Source organism: Erythrolamprus reginae, chromosome 4 (assembly GCF_031021105.1).
Source record: "Erythrolamprus reginae isolate rEryReg1 chromosome 4, rEryReg1.hap1, whole genome shotgun sequence".
NCBI classification, from domain to species: domain Eukaryota; kingdom Metazoa; phylum Chordata; class Lepidosauria; order Squamata; family Dipsadidae; genus Erythrolamprus; species Erythrolamprus reginae.
In genome coordinates, this window is record NC_091953.1 from 35,486,861 (window position 1) to 35,506,774 (window position 19,914).

The 19,914-nt window shown below is 38.0% G+C and overlaps 1 protein-coding gene across 1 annotated transcript in view; it reads left to right on the forward strand.

Moving 5' to 3' along the window:
- NME7 (NME/NM23 family member 7) overlaps positions 1–19,914 on the forward strand; it is a 73,174-nt gene that overhangs the window by 32,518 nt on the left and 20,742 nt on the right. The window contains exons 8-10 of the mRNA XM_070750040.1: positions 2,218–2,282; positions 7,268–7,336; positions 10,025–10,126. Of these exons, the coding sequence (XP_070606141.1) occupies positions 2,218–2,282; positions 7,268–7,336; positions 10,025–10,126 (236 nt within the window). The remainder of the gene's footprint in view (positions 1–2,217; positions 2,283–7,267; positions 7,337–10,024; positions 10,127–19,914) is intronic.

A 19,914-nucleotide genomic window follows, 5' to 3' on the forward strand; every position in this document is an offset into this window, starting at 1 on the left:
CATATAAATGATTTCCAGAATGGTAGCTAGCTCAGCCTGATTCTAACAAGCAGTGCTGTTTCTTTTTGTTAATGTTAATACTCAAAGTTGCAGAGATATTTTCCTGTTGCTGCTCATCATTTCCCCCCCTTCTTTGACAAAAGTCTTTTCTACCAGCAGATTATTTAGCAGTTAGGCTTAGATGATTTCCAGCTGACCTGCTTGCACAATCAGATGGAGATATTCTCTGTGTGCAATTAAAGTACATAAACCACATAAATAATCATTTGGGTTAACAGGTTCTGCAGAGATATTGGCAAGAGAATGCTGTGCAAAACTACTTTTGACCTTCATGTTTTGTGGCTTCCAGGAGGTCTTCACAGAATGAAATGATAATGTTTAGAATATAGTATGATAGTTACTTCTTCCCATAATACAATTGTATAATCTTTTCGTACAAAAGATGACTACAGACAGCATATAAGAATAGTGGATACTTTCAAATGAGAAAGAGCTGTTAATGGGGTTTGCAATGTATGTGTGATAATTTAAAATCCTTTTTTAAATTTTCGAACTAATTTGATTTTTTGCAAATAAAATTTACTTATTACATTATAAGAAAATATTTAACCCTCTGCAGCTTTAATATTAATAACATTTCCCATCCTGGGCACTTTTCAAAGGTATGGACTTCAGAATTACTATTAAAGATCTGCTGGCTGGAATATTCTAGGGAAATTGAAGAAGAAAATATATCTGAAGGACATCTGGATTATAGAAAACTGCTATTTTTTTTACTATTCTTTTTCTATTTTACTATTTTTCTATTTTTTCTATTTTATACTTTTTCTATTTTATACTATTTTACTATTCTTTTTCTTATTCTTTTTGCTGCACGAATCCCAGCGACCGATTAGGTCCCACAGAGTGGGCCTTCTCCGGCTCCCGTCAACTAAACAATGTCGGTTGGCGGGCCCCAGGGGAAGAGCCTTCTCTGTGGCGGCACCGACTCTCTGGAACCAACTCCCCCCAGAGATTAGAACTGCCCCTACTCTCCCTGCCTTCCGTAAACTCCTTAAAACCCACCTCTGCCGTCAGGCATGGGGGAATTGAAACACCTCCCCCGGTCATGTTTAATTTATGTATGGTATGTTTGTGTATGCGTCTGTTAGTATATGGGGTTCTTTTAAATCTTGTATAAATTTTAAAGTTTTCTGATTATTTATGATTTGTTCTATCTTGTGTGCCGCCCCGAGTCTTCGGAGAGGCGCGGCATACAAATCTAAATAATAAATAAATAAATAAATAAATAAATAAATAAATAAATAAATAAATAAATAAATAAATAAATAAATAAAATAAATAAGTGAGTCAGGGCATGCGGCGCCAGCTGAGGAGAAGCAGGTGGGCGTCCCCTCGGCGCTCTGTGTATCCAGCTGGTGAAGAAGGCCTGAGGGGCAGCCTTGATCGTCCGACGCGAGGGGGCTCGGCTCCATCACCCCCACCCCCACACCTCATCATGTTGTTGGCTGCCAGGCTCGGCTGAGCGAGCAGCTGTGGCAGGGACTGGGCAGGAGCTGGCTCTCCCCGGCTGAGATTGGCCTGGGGCGTGAATATGACAGAGCCGCTGCCTCCGCCGGGACTGGCTAACTCAAGCAGAGCGTTGGCCTTGTCCCTGCTAGCTGGAGGCCCTGGGCAGCCGCCTGGAAAGAGAGGCTTTGCTGCTGGTGCTACCCCCGGCACCCTGTCCATCCCCAGGGCCGAGCTCCCAGGCGGCCTTGGCAACATTCGATATATAAGACACACCCAATTTTTAAAGCACTTTTTTGCAGTAAAAAGGTGTGTCTTATACACCAAAAATACGATAGTGTTATTAACTAAGAAATATCCACAGGATACCATGTGATTTTTAAAATCTGATTTCCCCCCGCAAGAGCTAAATATCTTAGACATAAGTGTAAATCATGCTCTTCCTGTTTTCTGAAAATTACACATATTTTTGTTTTGTTTTAAGCAGAGAAGAAATCCTTCCCAGCTGATCACCTTAGATCAAAGGTTTAACTAGGTGTCTTGCTTATCTCTGTACAGATGTAAGATGCAAACACAGTCCAAATATAGTCTTGAATTTTTAGAAAAATTATTATATAATAAAACTCTAACTCTCAAGCATTTAATATTTTAAAAACTACTCTTATGTATCTGACCATTCTTCCTTTCCATTTTTTTGTTTTAATGCAGGTGCAACTGGAAAGATTATAAAAGCAATTTTTGATGGAGGATTTGACATCTCAGCCTTGCAGATGGTAACTAATTTTCTTATTTTCTTTTTATTCAGCTCTTGTGAAAGTAGGAGGTAGAGAGAAAATCCCACATTTATCACCTCCTGTTTCTACTATAGAGCCACACTTTAATCCATTGGGCACCTGGGAACAAACGCATGCCTTGGGAGTGGGGCATGGCCAAGCACCGTGGCAACACGGAGTTCCCCTAGTTTCACAGGGGAACCCCAATATCTGTGTTGCCTGGGGACCTGGTGCTATTACAACCAGGTCAGAACCACCTTGGAGGGGTAGTTAAGAAGTGGGACATGGCCAGGGAGCTGGAAGGGGGTGGCACCCCCCCCCCCCCCAGAGAGCTGGCATAGAGCCCATGACTGGCGGCAACAGAAAATGGCTTGTAAAAGTCATCCAATCCATGGTGGCCATGAATGGATTGATGGATTGATTTGGAAGATTGGAAGTCATCTGGAAAGGAAAGGTAATTTAAGCGAAGGGCTGGAGGTAGAGAAGAAAAGCAGAAGTTTAAACTGGTGAATCATTTTGCCAGAGAAGGAATTTGGGACTTTTTTCTTTAAGCTTAAGGGAGACAAAGTTATTGAAAAGCTTAGGAAACAGCTAATTAACAAATTGAAGATTCTTAAATAAATAATTCAGAAGGCTGTAACTAAAGCCCAACGCTAGAAAATTTTGAGAATTTTTGAATTAACTGGATTGAGAAAGTATTGGATTCAATTTATAATGATTTTTACCGTTTTAAAAATATACAAAGACATTGAATAATATGAGACTTATGGAACTGAGTAAGAGTGCCATCTGCTGGCGAGAGGTCTTACATCAACTGTTCGCCAGTGGTTATTTATACAGCTGCTAACCTTGAACTGAGAGTTTACCTTAGTCAGTATAAAGCATTGGTTATTTTGTCTCCAATTGTTATAAAAAAGAATTCTCATCTGCTGGCTGATTGAACTTTGAATGAACTTTGAAAAGCTACATTAAATACTAAAAAGGGATATTTTATTTGGCACAAAGGAAAGTAATTGTATTAGGCTGTTGGAAAGATTTCTTAGACAGCTGAATTGGAAGATAATTTGTGTATTGGATGACAAAATTAGAAAAGGAGGTAGCAAAAGTTTAATATACAGTGATCCCTCAATTAGCACGGTCTCGATTAGTGCGAAACGCTGCAACGCGGTTTTTCAAAAAATATTAATTAAAAAATACTCCACGGTTTTTTTTGCTATACCACGGTTTTTCCCACCCGATGACGTCATACGTCATCACCAAGAGTCACTTCTCTGTCTCTTTCTCTTTCTTTCCTGTCACTATGCTTCAATCATTTTCTCATTTCTCTTTTTTCTCCCCTTTTTTCTATCATTTCTCTCTCTCTTTCTTCCTCTCTCACACTCTCTTCCTCCCTTCTCTCTCCCCCCCTCCACTTGCCCACGAGAAGAAAAAAAGCAACCTCTGCCGGGCAGCTCCCCTTGTGCCCCCGCTTTGTGCCTGCCTCTTTTGGGGATTTCTTTTTCTTTTCTTTTTTGCGCTGGCAGCGGGAGCTGTTGGGGAGGGCTCTGCCGGGAAGGCCTCTCAGCTGCAGAGCCGAATGGGGGCGGAGGCAACAGCGGAGCCCGGCGCTGGGGCCATGCGAGGCTGTTCATCCAGGGGGGCGTGGACTGGCAAGTCGCCCTCCTTTCTCTCTCTCAAGATCGCTTGCCGCTTGCCGCTTGCCTATTGCAGCGAAGGAGGCGAAGCAAGGCTCCAAGCTGCAAAGCGGCAAGCGGCAAGCGATCTTGGAGTTTCCCCTTTGCCTGGGCGGCAGGAAGACCAAGGGATCCGCTCCGCAGCGCGGCAGCAGCGAGGAGCCGAAGATGGGGTTTCCCCTTTGCCTTTACCCCATCTTCGGCTCCTCGCTGCTTCCGCGCTGCGGAGCAGATCAGCTGTTGGGCGGCTGAAGGAAACTTCCCTTGGTCTTCCCCGCCGCCCACACGCAAACTCCACCATCTGCGCATGTGCGGCCATGAAAAAAATGGCGCACATGCGCAGATGGTGGTTTTTACTTCCGCATCCGGTATAACGCGGAAATCGGTTAGCGCGGGAGGTCTTGGAACGTAACCCCCGCGCTAACCGAGGGATCACTGTATACCGAAGCATAAGATATAATAGACTGGATATATGGTTCTTTTTAAAATTGTATTTAAAAGAAGATATACAGTATGTTTAAGCTGCATTGAAGGTATATGATGTCATAAGCATGTTTTTACTGTGGAGGAAAAAATAAAAAACTTTTTTTCAAAAAAACATATCTGACTTGACTTTCATTGATTCTTTCTTAGCTCCAGTCAGAAATGTAGCTGCTTCCTTCAGCTTTGTTATAAATGATGTCCTATAACAGGTTTTCAAAAAGTTACCTTGCTAAACAAAGGAAATCAGCCTTTTCATTTCAGTTAAAAGAAAAATGGACAGACTTCAAATTTGCTGGATTTATTTTGTTTTTTTCTTAGAATTCCCAGATTATTTATCAAAGAAAGATGAAAATGTCTTAAAACTGGATCAGGTTGTCTTTGAATGTATTCTGTATCAGGGAACTAGCGGAACTAAACTAAGCTCACTGTTTTTTCACCTGCAAAACCTATGTTTGTTCGGTTAATTTAGGTACATTAAAGCATTTCTAAATCAGAACTGTTTGCTCACTTGCTTTACTTGGATTTCAGTTTACAAATGCTGATTTACCTTCCATCTGGTAGATCATTATACTTTTCCACCAGTACTGACTAAGGAGGCAGCTTTTAAGAGTGATGATTATTCCTGTTGAATTTGTTGAGCACAAATCAATAGAATATTGATATAAACAATGTATATTGAGAAGCATCTGGCTAGTCTCCACCAGAAGGGAATAAGCAAAAGGACTCATAATCAATCCTAATAAATTATGGTTAGCTTTTTAAAGAGGCAATGATCAGATTGATTCTGAAGAAAACTAATCTTAATTAAAAAGATGATACTTGGAATTAGCTAATAGTTTACTTTTTCAGAGAAAATGCATTTGGTGATTGCTGATTAGTTTCAGACACTGATTTTCTCAATCAATTCAGGGCAGCTGCATGCCTTGATTTGGAATTTTAAAATGGTTTCTAGATTGTGAGTTCAAGTGTGGCAGTGCTATAATTCATGATTTCCCAGGTTGTAGCCTAATTCTTTAAACATTACATCAGCGGATTCTACAAATTTATTTATTGATTGATTTGATTTGATTTGATTGCCGCCCCTCTCCGTAGACTCGGGGCGGCTAACAACAGTGGTAAAAACAACATGTGACAATCCAATACTAAAACAGCTAAAAACCCTTGTTTTAAAACCAATCATACATACAAACATACCATACATAAATTGTAGAAGCCTAGGGGGAAAGAATATCTCAGTTCCCCCATGCCTGATGACAAAGGTGGGTTTTAAGAAGCTTACAAAAGGCAAGAAGGGTGGGGGCTATTCTAATCTCTGGGGGGAGTTGGTTCCAGAGGGCCGGGGCCGCCACAGAGAAGGCTCTTCCCCTGGGTCCCGCCAAACGACATTGTTTAGTTGACGGGACCCGGAGAAGGCCCACTCTGTGGAACCTAATTGGTTGCTGGGATTCGTGCAGCAGAAGGCGGTCCCTGAGATAACCTGCTTAGATAGTACAATTAAAACTCACTAGTCAGTGATAACTGCAATAATATTTTACAAGCATTTAAAATGGATTTGACATTAAAATGTTTAATAAAGGGGAAAAAAGCATTATGCAAAAAGCATTTAGAATGCCATCTCTTTTCCCTGCCCCATTCTTTCCTTCTCTCAATGTATTGTAAACTTACTTAAATTTTAATTAATGTAAATAATTGAATTATATACAAAGTTAACAATGATCATGAGCCTCGTGAAACTTGAAACTGGACAAAACATTTTTTTTTTGGAGAATAGAGTGAAATTAATGAACTCTTTTATGGAGGTACTTCTTTATGTATTGGAGGCTTTCGGTTTGCACCTGGTGTGTCTAATCTGGAGTAGGTTGACAACTATAAGGCTGGGAAAGGACTGTCTACCTGCTGTCAACAGCAAAAGATCAGCTGCCGATCAGTTTCCGGTCACAATTCAAAGTGTTGGTCATGACCTTTAAAGCCCTACATGGCATGGGACCAGATTACCTCTGGAACCGCCTGCTACCGCACGAATCCCAGTGACCGATAAGGTCCCACAGAGTTGGCCTTCTCCGGGTCCGGTCGACTAAACAATGTCATTTGGCGGGCCCCAGGAGAAGAGCCTTCTCTGTGGCAGCCTCGGCCCTCTGGAACCAACTCCCCCCGGAGATCAGAACTGCCCCCACCCTCCCTGTCTTTCGTAAACTACTCTTTCGTAAGACTCATTTATGCCGCCAGGCATGGGGGAGTTAAGATATTCCTTCCCCCTAGGCCATTACAAGTTATGCATGGTATGTTTGTGTGTATGTGGTTTTATTATAAGGGTTTTTAGTTGTTTTATTAATTGGATTTCTACATGCTGTTTTTATCATTGTTGTTAGCCGCCCCGAGTCTGCGGAGAGGGGCAGCATACAAATCCAATAAATGAATGAATGAATGAATGAATGAATGAATGAATGAATGAATGAATGAATGAATGGTTCCCCCTCCAGGAACTGTAACTGAATCTGTGTCAAGGCTTCTTGCAAATTGTCAGCCCAAGCTTTTGTGATACCTAAATTTATTATTAGTTTGAAATAAATTTTGTGTGTGCTGGGCCTTTTACCACGTGGTTTGATGAGTAGTTTGCACCTGCATGTTGTTTATCAGCTTATTTGCCAAACAAGAAATAGCCTTTGGGTGATTGAAGAACCACACAATTCCTATCAAGGTTGTTCTTGTACAGAAAAAGGGCAGCTATAATTGTTAGGTAGTTTTTAAGTATTTATAAGACAATATTAGTTCCATAATTCTGCTCCATAGAAGCTCAAGAATTAGACTATCTTTCCATTTTATATGCAGTTCTATATGGACCGAGCAAATTCAGAGGAATTCTATGCAGTCTACAAAGGTGTTGTTGCTGAATATTCTGTAAGTAAATAGTATGAAATCTGTTTCCTCTCCTTTTTAATGCAGGTTAGATGTTACCTTAATGGACCATCATTTTTTGTATATTAATGGTCAGGATAACTACTCATAATTATCGATTATTTTAATATTTGCTATAAGACATGAACAATTTATTGGAAAGATTACACTTTACACATTTTTCTCTACAGTAGTTGGATACATTTAGGTACTCGTTCTATTTTTATTCTGCCATGTCTCAGTATGGTTCTTTGATGCTAACAAAATACACATAACATTTAAAACATCCACAGTTTAAATACCAATGGAAAATTTAATAAAAAATGATGAGACAATAATGAAATATAAAAAAATGAATTACCATATTTTTTGGAGTATAAGATGTACTGTCCCCCCCACCCCCCCATAAAAGAGGCTGAAAATTTGGATGCATTTTATACTCCAAATGTAACTTTTTCAAAGCTTTTTTCCAGTCCTAATGAGATGCTAGCGAGTGAAGCAATCTTCTGCACTTTGCCTGCTTTTTTCATTGCCTCTTTCTCCAACGATAAGTTGTGCTTTAGAAGCTGTTTTTATTCCCAACCAGGGGATAAAAAGTACACGCATGGGCTCAAAACCTGCAAACTAATGCGCTGAAACTGACTAGACTAAGGAGGCTGGCCAGATGTATACATGGTAGGCAGATTTTTTTTCTATTTTCCTCCCCAAAAACTAAGATGCATCTTATACACTGTTGCATCTTATACTCTGAAAAATACGGTAATACTTTTCTGTTAAGAACCAACAAACTCAATAGTGTCATTTTGATGTGTAACCACACTAAGAAAAAACTTAGTTTCCAGAGTCTTCCTGCAGGAAAATAGGAAAGGAGCTAGTTTAATTTCACTTCAATTTTCAAGGTCATAATGTCTAACTATATTTTTCTCCTTAATATTTCCAACCTTGGCATTTTAGATTCCGGTCATAAACAGCACACCGTGCTTTGCAGGCTCTGTCAATTTCAACTTGATCATAAAAATCATCCATCTAATGATCATAAAAATCATCCAATGATTTAGCTTTACTAGTTAAATGGTCAAAGCAATGGAAACTGCAGTTTAATGTTTCCAAATGTAAAATAATGCACTTGGGGAAAAGGAATCCTCAATCTGAGTATTGCATTGGCAGTTCTGTGTTAGCAAAAACCTCAGAAGAGAAGGATTTAGGGGTAGTGATTTCTGACAGTCTCAAAATGGGTAAGCAGTGTGGTCGGGCAGTAGGAAAAGCAAGTAGGATGCTTGGCTGCATAGCTAGAGATATAACAAGCAGGAAGAGGGAGATTGTGATCCCCTTATATAGAGCGCTGGTGAGACCACATTTGGAATACTGTGTTCAGTTCTGGAGACTTCACCTACAAAAAGATATTGACAAAATTGAACGGGTCCAAAGACAGGCTACAAGAATGGTGGAAGGTCTTAAGCATAAAACGTATCAGGAAAGACTTAATGAACTCAATCTGTATAGTCTGGAGGACAGAAGGAAAAGGGGGGACATGATCGAAACATTTAAATATGTTAAAGGGTTAAATAAGGTTCAGGAGGGAAGTGTTTTTAATAGGAAAGTGAACACAAGAACAAGGGGACACAATCTGAAGTTAGTTGGGGGAAAGATCAAAGGCAACATGAGAAAATATTATTTTACTGAAAGAGTAGTAGATCCTTGGAACAAACTTCTAGCAGACGTGGTTGGTAAATCCACAGTAACTGAATTTAAACATGCCTGGGATAAACATATATCCATTGTAAGATAAAATACAGGAAATAGTATAAGGGCAGACTAGATGGACCATGAGGTCTTTTTCTGCTGTCAGTCTTCTATGTTTCTATATTTCTATCTCCTTTCCTGCATTCATAGTTGTAGCATAAACCTGGGTACATTTGTCAACTATGTTTGATGACATCTGGTCATTGCTTTATAGTGTTCTTGCTATTGTCTTCTTAACTATGAAAACAAGACAATTCCTTGTTTTTCTTGTCCTGATAGTAAACAGTGTAAACTTCTGGCTGAATTCAATTCCATTCTTTCTCAATTTGCTGATCCTCAGATACCTATGTTTAGTCATTCATTTTCATGTTTTATTGTGTGAAGCTTTCTCAAAGCTCTGGGTTCACTTTTCCTGCATTGGAACTAGAGATCCTATAGGCTTCAACCTGGCAACATCATAAACATGCTTAGTACTCTAAAAGATTCTCAATTCTTGTTCAGCACAGTGTTGAGTGCCATCTCTTCTGATGGGTCCATTATCTCTCATTATATCATCAGTCATTTTTTATTCCCTATCTATGTAGTTGTAAAATACCAGAGTGAGTTGTTATTGCTTTCTGAGTAATATGAAAAAATGTGCAACTTGTAGTGTGTTGGGCTTTTCAAAATGCAAAACAAGCTAGAAGAGACCACTCAATCATACCATACATGTTTATAAAACTAAATTTCTCAGATATTGGGGAGGAACTTTGCTTGTGGTTAGTATTTATTCCAAAATCATCTAGGATAAAAACCCAAGCCTAGTCCTAGAAGATTTGCTTGCTTGTTTCTGCATCCCTACTTTTTGATTACTTGGTTTTCTGTAAAATAATCAACTTAGTAATAGGGCCATTTTCAACAATGTGCCCTCAGAACAATGTAAATATCTTGTGTTTTTTCTCATTATAGGATATGGTTGTAGAACTCTGCTCAGGACCTTGCATAGCTCTAGAGATTCGGCAGATAGATCCTGAAAAAGTGTTCAGAGACTATTGTGGTCCTTCTGATCCTGTAAGTAACTTATTGAGCAATTAATATAATAACAAAATAAGACCGATGAGTGAGGTCTGTGAATGTATATTCCTGTACTTTAATCTTTAAAGCAGTTTGGAGAGGAGATCCACTTTTGTTTAGATGGTAGTGTTGTACAGAACAGTTCACGCACCTCTTTTTTGGGGTCAAAATGTCTCTTTCCTGTATGAAAAATATATACTGACATAATAAAGATATAGTACTTACTTTTTCCTTCCCTTTCCAATCTATTAAAAGGCTAAGGTCAATTTTGCCAAATTGCACATGTACATATGAGGGTGTATAACAAAATTAAATTATATGTTTTGAATTCAGACAAAATGCTTTCCATAAATTGAGAAATATCATTGTTTATTTATTTTATTTATTTATTTTATTTATTTATTTTGTCCAATACACAATGAGGGTTTTAGTGGGTATATATCAATATACACATAGTAAAATACATGATGAAGGTTATAGAGGAGATACTCATAGTAAAATATATCTATGAAAGAATAGAAAAGAAGATATAGGAATAGAATATATCAATGAAAGAATAGAAGAAGAGATATAGGAATAGAGGAAAGGTATAGGAGATATAGGAGAGCAATAGGACAGGGGACGGAAGGCACTCTAGTGCACTTATACTCGCCCCTTAGTGACCTCTTAGGAATCTGGATAGGTCAACCATAGATAATCTAAGGGTAAAGTGTTGGGGGTTTGGGGATGACACTATGGAGTCCGGTAATGAGTTCCACGCTTCAACAACTCAGTTACTGAAGTCATATTTTTTACAGTCAAGTTTGGAGCGGTTAATATTAAGTTTAAATCTGTTGTGTGCTCTTATGTTGTTGTGGTTGAAGCTGAAGTAGTCGCCGACAGGCAGGACATTGCAGCATATGATCTTGTGGGCAATACTTAGATTGTTGTTCAAAACAAATGAAATCTAGAATGTCTTGGTTGAAATCCAGAATATTGGATGAAACAACATTTGGAGGAGTTGCACAGGAATTTTAAGAGGCAAATGGAATATGGTTAGAGGTTTCAACTTTTCTCTTCACTCTTCTCATTAGCCACTCCCAGTGTGGCATGACAGATTGTTTTTTCCATTTCCCTAATCTTCCTTCTGTCTCTGTATTGAGCTTTCACCACAAATGAAAAGACAGATCTCCCTATTCTCACAAACCTTTTCCCTTGCTTCCCTACCCTTGGGTGCCTCTATCACGATCACCACCACCCCAACCAAGGTTCTCAACCTTCTTACCCAAATTACTCCTATTCAAAACAGAAATTGTGAATCAGATCCAAAACAAAATAGTCACCTGCATCACAAAATATTTTGCACACTCTAGTTTCAAACAAGTTGTTAGCATTAAATATCCTAGTGTTGCTTTTCTAGCCAAAACTAGAACCTTGCAATTATGATTTTAACTTTAAAAAAGAAAAAAACCTTGGTAGTTCTACTGAGAATTGACATACTTTTGATGGGACATGTTGAATTGTATAACAAGATTATCAGACATTGTTTTTAGGCTTTTCCGTAGCAAACTTAACAAATAATCAGGCATGCATAGGATACAAAAACTTCTGATTTATGTAAAAAAGCCAGCTTTTGTGAATACCGTAACTCTGGAAAAAAAAATCCAGTGACTGCTGTGTATACAGCTGAATTATTTTGTTTAGTGGTTTCAGTGGGGAGATTCTAATTAATAATTTCTGAATTGTAGCTTTTAATAACTTCAAGGAGAAAGTTGTAGGCATATGAAACAAACATTAAGCTGAAAGCATATTTTATGTTTGGCTTGCTATTATTTATTTACGCTTTCAATACACTTAAGAGAGTCTCTACTCCAGCCCAGCACCATCAAATATATGTACAGAGATGATAGCATTTGCTATTGGGATATATAGAAAATAGAATATATAACGAATATAGAATTTGTTATATATGTGGTTGGTGTCAGTTTGGAGAAAGCTGATTTATGAAATTGAACATGAGAGATTGATTTGTAATTGTTAAAATGAAATATATGCATGCGGAGAATAAAAGATAACAGTTTGAGATGAAAAAAAAATGATAATCCTTTGATTTTCAAGAGGTTTATCTGCTATTCTTATATTTCTGCTACTGCTAATTTTTAGAATGTTTCTCACGAGTCTACGGAGAGGGGCGGCATACAAATCCAATAAATAATAATAATAATAATAATAATAATAATAATAATAATAAAATGTTTTAAGCGATGCAGGATTGTGTAGTTTATGCTTGTATAAGCATATACAACATATACTAAACTGATTATGTTAATGTGAAACTAATCCCTGGTATGTAATCTATAGATGATTTTCATAATTTTTGCTTTATTTATTGGTTGCATTTAGATCTCATTTCAATACAATAAGTATTTCTTGGTAGACTTTTGCAATTTTTGAGATAAGCTTATCTTGCATTCCAAAATTTTAAATTAAAGATTTAGGTGCTGAATCACAAAATATCAGTGATTACATATTAGATATTAAAATATCTAATATCATTTGTCCACGGAGAGGGGCGGCATACAAATCAATCAATCAATCAATCAATCAATCAATCAATCAAAGAAATAAAAAATAAATAAATAAATAAATAGGAGCTATCAAGATAACATAGTTGTATTGCCTAAGCACCAACCATATCAATATCTGATGTCCTTTCCCCCCAAAAAGTGAACTCTTCTATTTCTAGATTAGATTGCAGTCCTTAATCTATTTATGTAGGCTTAAAACCTTTAAAATCAGTAAGACTTCCATCTGAACAGACATGTATAAGTTTATACTATAAGCATGGGAGAGGAGTGGGGAAGCAAATGATAATACATGTGAGCCACCATCAAATATACATTATGCATATTTCATAATGCACAGTTTGCCAACAGATGTCATAGGGTCATTGCATAATAATGCAATGACATTTTGATACATGTGTCATCCTTTTGACAATATTGGTGCTTGTTGTTGCTGTACGTTATAGGATTGCAGCCTTAAATCAATTACTGATATCTGGCATAAAATAGCTAACTGAGCTACAGCAAAAAAAAAAAAAAAGGTTTCTGATGCCATTTCTGCTATGTACTACCTAGGCGACCTTTAGCTATCAACTATACTGTCCAAAAAAAGGGGACTACTCAAATAACACATCCTAGATCTGAATGAATTATTCTCATTGAATACTTTGTTCTGTAGAAAGTTGAATGTGCACAACAGCATGTGAAATCGATTGCTAAACAGTGTTGCTTCCTAAGTGGACAGTTTAATTTCACAGATAATAATTAATAATAATAATAATAATAATTTATTAGATTTGTATGCCGCCTCTCTCCGAAGACTTGGGGCAGCTGATGTTTGATTTACTTGGAGTTATATTGTGTTGTTTAAGTGTTCCCTTTATTTTTTGAGCAGTGTATAAGATACATTATTCTTAATAGTAACACATTAATTTTAATCTTAAAACTTAACATGTTGTACTACTGTAGTGTATTAAATAGTGTGAGTTGCTTGACTCAGTAGCTGATTGCAAAAAACTCCATTTTGCAATCTTCTTGAGTAGCTGTTCAGAGGATGAGTGTATTATTTTACAGGATTCTTCTTAAATCTGGGAAATTATTTAGGCTGCAAGGTTCTGGCTGAGCCCCACATCAATTATGGAGTCACTTCCCATTTGAGGGAGCCACTCAATCTGCCATTTTCTTTTCTTATGGGAAGCTGGCAAGGAGTGTTGGAAATGATTATTTATTTATTTATTTATTTTATTTATTTATTTATTTATTAGATTTGTATGCCACCCCTCTCCGTAGACTCGGGGCGGCTCACAACACAATAAAACAGTTCATGACAAATCTAATAATTTACAAATTAAAATTAAAATATTTTAAAACCCCATTATTAAGCAGACATACATACAAACATACCATACATAAATTATATAGGCCCGGGGGAAATATCTCAGTTCCCCCATGCCTGAAAACAAAGGTGGGTTTTAAGAAGTTTACGAAATGCAAGGAGGGTAGGGGCAGTTCTAATCTCTGGGGGGAGCTGGTTTCAGAGAGTCGGGGCCGCCACAGAGAAGGCTCTTCCCCGGGGCCCGCCAACCGACATTGTTTAGTTGACGGGACCCGGAGAAGGCCCACTCTGTGGGACCTAATCGGTCGCTGGGATTCGTGCGGCAGAAGGCGGTCTCGGAGATATTCTTGTCCGATGCCATGAAGGGCTTTATAGGTCATAACCAACACTTCGAATTGTGACCGGAAATTGATCGGCAACCAATGCAGACTGCGGAGTGTTGGTGTAACATGGGCATACCTAGGGAAGCCTATGACTGCTCTCGCAGCTGCATTCTGCACGATCTGAAGTTTATGAACACTTTTCAAAGGTAGCCCCATGTAGAGAGTGTTACAGTAGTCAAGCCTCGAGGTGATGAGAGCATAAGTGACTGTGAGCAGTGAGTCCCGGTCCAAATAGGGCCGCAACTGGTGCACCAGGCGAACCTGGGCAAACACCCCCCTCGCCACAGCTGAAAGATGGTTCTCTAATGTGAGCTGTGGATCGAGGAGGACGCCCAAGTTGCGGACCCTCTCCAAGGGGGTCAATAATTCCCCCCTAGGGTGATGGACGGACAGATGGGATTGTCCTTGGGAGGCAAAACCCACAGCAACTCCGTCTTATCAGGGTTGAGTTTGAGTCTGTTGACACCCATCCAGGCCCCAACAGCCTCCAGACATTGGCACATCACTTCCACTGCTTCGTTGATTATGATGTGACTGTGGCAGTGGTAGTGTGGCCATATTGAAATGGAACACAATTTTGCCAAAATTAAATCCCATGGGAGAAACGGCTCTCAGATTTTGGATGCACTCTCTAAGTTAGCTCATTTAAGGTACATTGGTTCAAAATTGTTTCCCTCTGAAGCATCATTCTGCCCAACTTGAACGTTACAAACAGAGAAACAGGCGATTTTTAGTAATATTCTAGGAAACCTGTTCCTGTTGGGTCATTATTTGAGAGATATTTCCTTACCAGATTTCTTCAATAGTGACAGAGCTTCTGATATGCTGCCTTCACTTGAAAAATTAGGACACATTGAGGGATGTATCTGCCTTGAAAATAGCCCATGTGTAGCACAGTCAAACATGTGTTATACAAAGCACAGAAAATGTTTTATGACATTTTGAATTATGTCATAAATTGCTTTATGATAATGTTTATATCATCAAATGTTTTATAACATTCGCCAAATTTCAATTCCATAGGACTCTGAGATCTTGGATTTTTGAGGCAATCTGTTAGATAGTCCATTCAAGGTACTTTGGTTCAAAAGACCCCACTATGGTGCACTGCTTTCCAAGTTAAAGATTACAGGAATCATAGTTTAATGGTAGACAGACAGATTAATGCAAAGCAAAAAGCAAAAGAAATGTATTTTGATTCACTGATGAGGCTATCGTAGGTCTGCATAGAAAAATCAGATCAATATGAGGCTGCAATTAATATGACGTTCTGTCTCTTTTTAAAAAGATGTGATTAGATTGTCTAAAAAGAGTCAGGCATCATGATCAGTGTAACATAAATACAATAAATAGATCAACAGATGATGCTGTTAATATGGCTCTACACTACATCCTTCAATATCTTGAATCTCCAATGACCTACGCCAGGGTCCTCTTTGTGGACTTCAGTTCAGCATTCAATACCATCGTACCGGACATTCTCTTAACCAAACTAAATCAGCTAGCGGTACCTGAACACACTTGTAAGTGGATCACAAACTTCCTAACAGACAGGAAGCAGCAGGTGAAACTAGGAAAAATCACATCAGATATATGTACAATTAGCACAGGTGCCCCCCAAGGCTGTGTACTCTCACCACTTCTCTTCTCTCTATACACTAATGACTGCATCTCATACGATCCATCTGTTAAACTACTGAAGTTTGCAGATGATACAACAGTGATCGGACTCATTCGAGACAACGATGAATCCGCATACAGATGGGAAGTTGAACAACTATCCTTGTGGTGTGACCAGAACAATCTAGAACTGAACACACTCAAAAGCGTAGAAATGGTGGTAGACTTTAAGAGAAACCCTTCCACCCTTCCACCTCTCACAATACTAGACAACACAGTATCAACAGTAGAGATCTTCAAATTTCTAGGTTCTATCATATCTCAACACCTAAAATGGTCACCTAACATCAAAAACATCAACAAAAAAGCACAACAAAGAATGTTCTTTCTGCGCCAGCTCAGGAAGCTCAAACTGCCCAAGGAGCTGCTGATTCAGTTCTACAGAGGAATCATTGAGTCTGTCTTCTGCACCTCTATAACTGTCTGGTTTGGTGCTGCAACCCAACAGGACCGGCACAGACTTCAGAGGATAATCAGAATTGTAGAAAAAACAATTGCTGCCAATCTGCCTTCCATTGAGGACCTGTATACTGCACGAGTCAAAAAGAGGGCGGGTAAAATATTTACTGACCCCTCACATCCTGGACACAAATTGTTTCAACTCCTACCCTCAAAACATCGCTACAGAGCACTGCACACCAAGACAACTAGACACAAGAACAGCTTTTTCCCGAACGCCATCACTCTACTAAACAAATAATTCCCTCAACACTGTCAGACTTTCTACTAAATCTGCACTTCTATTCTACTAGTTTTTCTCATCATTCCTATCACCCATTTCCTCCCATGTTGACTGTATGACTGTAACTTGTTGCATATATCCTAAGATTTTTATTAATATTGCTTCTTCATTGCTTATTTGACCCCTATGACAATCATTAAGTGTTGTACCACATGATTCTTGACAAATGTATATTTTATTTTATGTACGTTGAGAGCATATGCACCAAGACAAATTCCTTGTGTGTCCAATCACACTTGGCCAATAAAAGTTCTATTCTATTCTATTACTAGATTTTTAGCATCTATTATGAATATAGTTTTGTCAACGATAGACAATTTAATTGTTGAACTTTATTTGAGGCCACACAGAAAACAATATTAAAATGATAAAAACTAATTTTATATTTGTGCACAATGTCGTAGGTTTCCCAAGCAACCTAACATCTCCCTTGCATATTAAGCTACAGTTTTTCATTTCTTGGTAAACATACCTGAAGGTTTAGTTCTCTGATTTGGATGGTGACTATGGTTCAAAATATAAAAAAGAAGAGACCAGATAGGAGAAGGCTGCAATATTATATTTCTAAGATTGTTTTTGCCTCAGGTTATGAAATATATAGAGCCGATTAATAAGATTCATATATATTGCTTCACAGACGACTATTTTTCCTGAAGGCATATTTTGGTGAGATTTATTTATTAATAAAATTTGTTCTCATCTCCAGCTGCCATCTAACATATTCTTCTTGAAAACAAACAAGCAAAAAAGCTTTTCTACAAATTCCTATAAATATTGCTTTTTACAAAACTGTATTTCCTATTTGTATTAAGGTAGTAAATTAAAAACAAAGGAAGTTTATACTACATATATAAGTTGTAGTTTATAGTTATAGTTTATTAGGTTTGTATGCCAACCTTCTCCGAAGACTCGGGGCAGCTCACAACACAGCAGTGATGCAATACATTACAAATCCAATAGTAGAAAATTAAATCGATTTAAAAAACATTAATAACATAGTAAAATCCCTAACTATACAATCATACACATTCAACCTAATCCATCATACAGTAAGGCCAAAAGCATAATAAAAAAGGGTGGAGAAGGTGGTAATTATCCCCACGCCTGGCGACAAAGGTGGGTCTTCAGCATTTTACGGAAGGCGAGGAGGGTGGGGGCTGTTTGAATCTCTGGAGGTAGTTGATTCCAGAGGGCCGGGGCCGCCACTGAGAAAGCTCTTCCCCTGGGTCCCGCCAGCCGATATTGTTTGGTCGACAGGACCCGGAGAAGGCCAACTCTGTGGGACCTAATCGGCCGCTGGGATTCGTTATAAGCTTTTCGTTATTCAGAGATGGAGTTTTAGAAGACTAGTTGGAGTTGTAGATGACTAGTTTTAGAAGATTAGAAGTACAATCAGCCTTGTTACAAATGTGTATCAATTTAGAAGGGGTAGAAACAAAAGCAGCATAAAGGATTAATTTAACATTCTTTTACCTATTTATTTATTTATTTATTTATTTATTTAATTGGATTTATAGGCCGCCCCTCTCCAAGGACTCGGGGCGGCTCACAGCATGTACAGAAAAACAGGAAACAATAACTGATTGTTTCAATAACTGATCTGGCATATAGAAAATTCTGTGCATTTATTTAATTAGCAAAGTGTCAGGTATGCTTCCCCCCTTGTTTTGCTATGGTCACAGTGACATGCTCCTGTTTGTGGCAGTAGACAAGCTGCCTCGTCTCAAAGGGGAACAATCAGTTATTAAAGGCAAAGATTCACATACTTTTGCTGTATACAGTATACAGTATATACACAGTAGCTTTCTATTATTTTCCCCAATAAATCAATGAGCAATATACTACTTTTGACCTATTGAATTGGGTTCTCTTTATCTAGTTTTAGGACTTGTGGGGAAAACAAACCATGTTTTAAATCATAGTCGTGCGGGAATACAGAAAATCCAAAAAGGTTCACAAACACTTAAGAGCCATTGTATGTAAAAAGCAACATTTTCTGTAATCTATATGCCAAATTTGCTATCAAAATTGTAGTGTCATCATTCAACATAAAAACCAGGCAATACAGCTAACAGAAGCCTTAATTATATATGGTAAGCTTAATTAAAAGACCTTGAGAAAGATTGTCTTTGGGGAAAGTATTATTATATATTTGGGGATTTGTTAGCTCTTTCACATGGTGTCAGGCAAATACTAGTTTTGATTGCTTTGTAGACTGAATGTTGTTCTCTACAAAAAGCTATAATATTTATGATAGTAATAATTATGTTATCCAATAGGTCATACTTTGAAAAATAGGGTTTTATTAAGATACAAAAGTGCTCTCATTCCATTTATAAAGACATATGTATAAAAGTTTATTTTTCTTTCTTCTTCAGTCATGTTTTTTTTAAATATCTGGAACATTTCTAGGTTTTGAAAGTGATCTCAAATGTCATCAAAAGATTAGCTTCCTGCAGAAAAAAAAATACATGTTTATTAACTACACATTATGCAGATTTGTAGGATGATTCATGCCAGTAGGAGGAGAAGAGATCTGTAAAATCAGTTCTTAAGAAGAATATCTTACCAGCCTGATTTTTCAAATTTACACCTACTATCATATTCCATTCCAGTGACTTGGTTGTTAAGCAAAACGGTCACTAATTGAAGATACAACACAGAGATGCTATGAAGATCTCTGTTTGCTATCATCTCATTCAGATAAAGTTATCTCATCCAGGTAGTCCTCCATTTATGCTAGTTTGATTAATGACCATTCAAAGTTACAACATCGCTGAAAAAAGCGACATATGACCATTTTTCATACTTACACACCGACTCATATTTTGCAATTTTTTAACAAGCAAAGTCCATAAGGGAGCCAAATTCATTTAGCAACTGTGTTCCTAATGTAACAAATGCAGTGACTCACTTAAGAACTGTGGCAAGAAAGGTCACAAAATGGGACAAAGCTCACTTAACAAATGTCTCAGCTAGCAACAAAAATGTTGAGCTCAATCGAGATTGTAAATCAAGGGCTACCTGTATGGCTACGTCAACATAGAGAAGGACCACGGGAGACATGTTAGCAGTCTTCCAATATTTGAGGGGCTGCCACA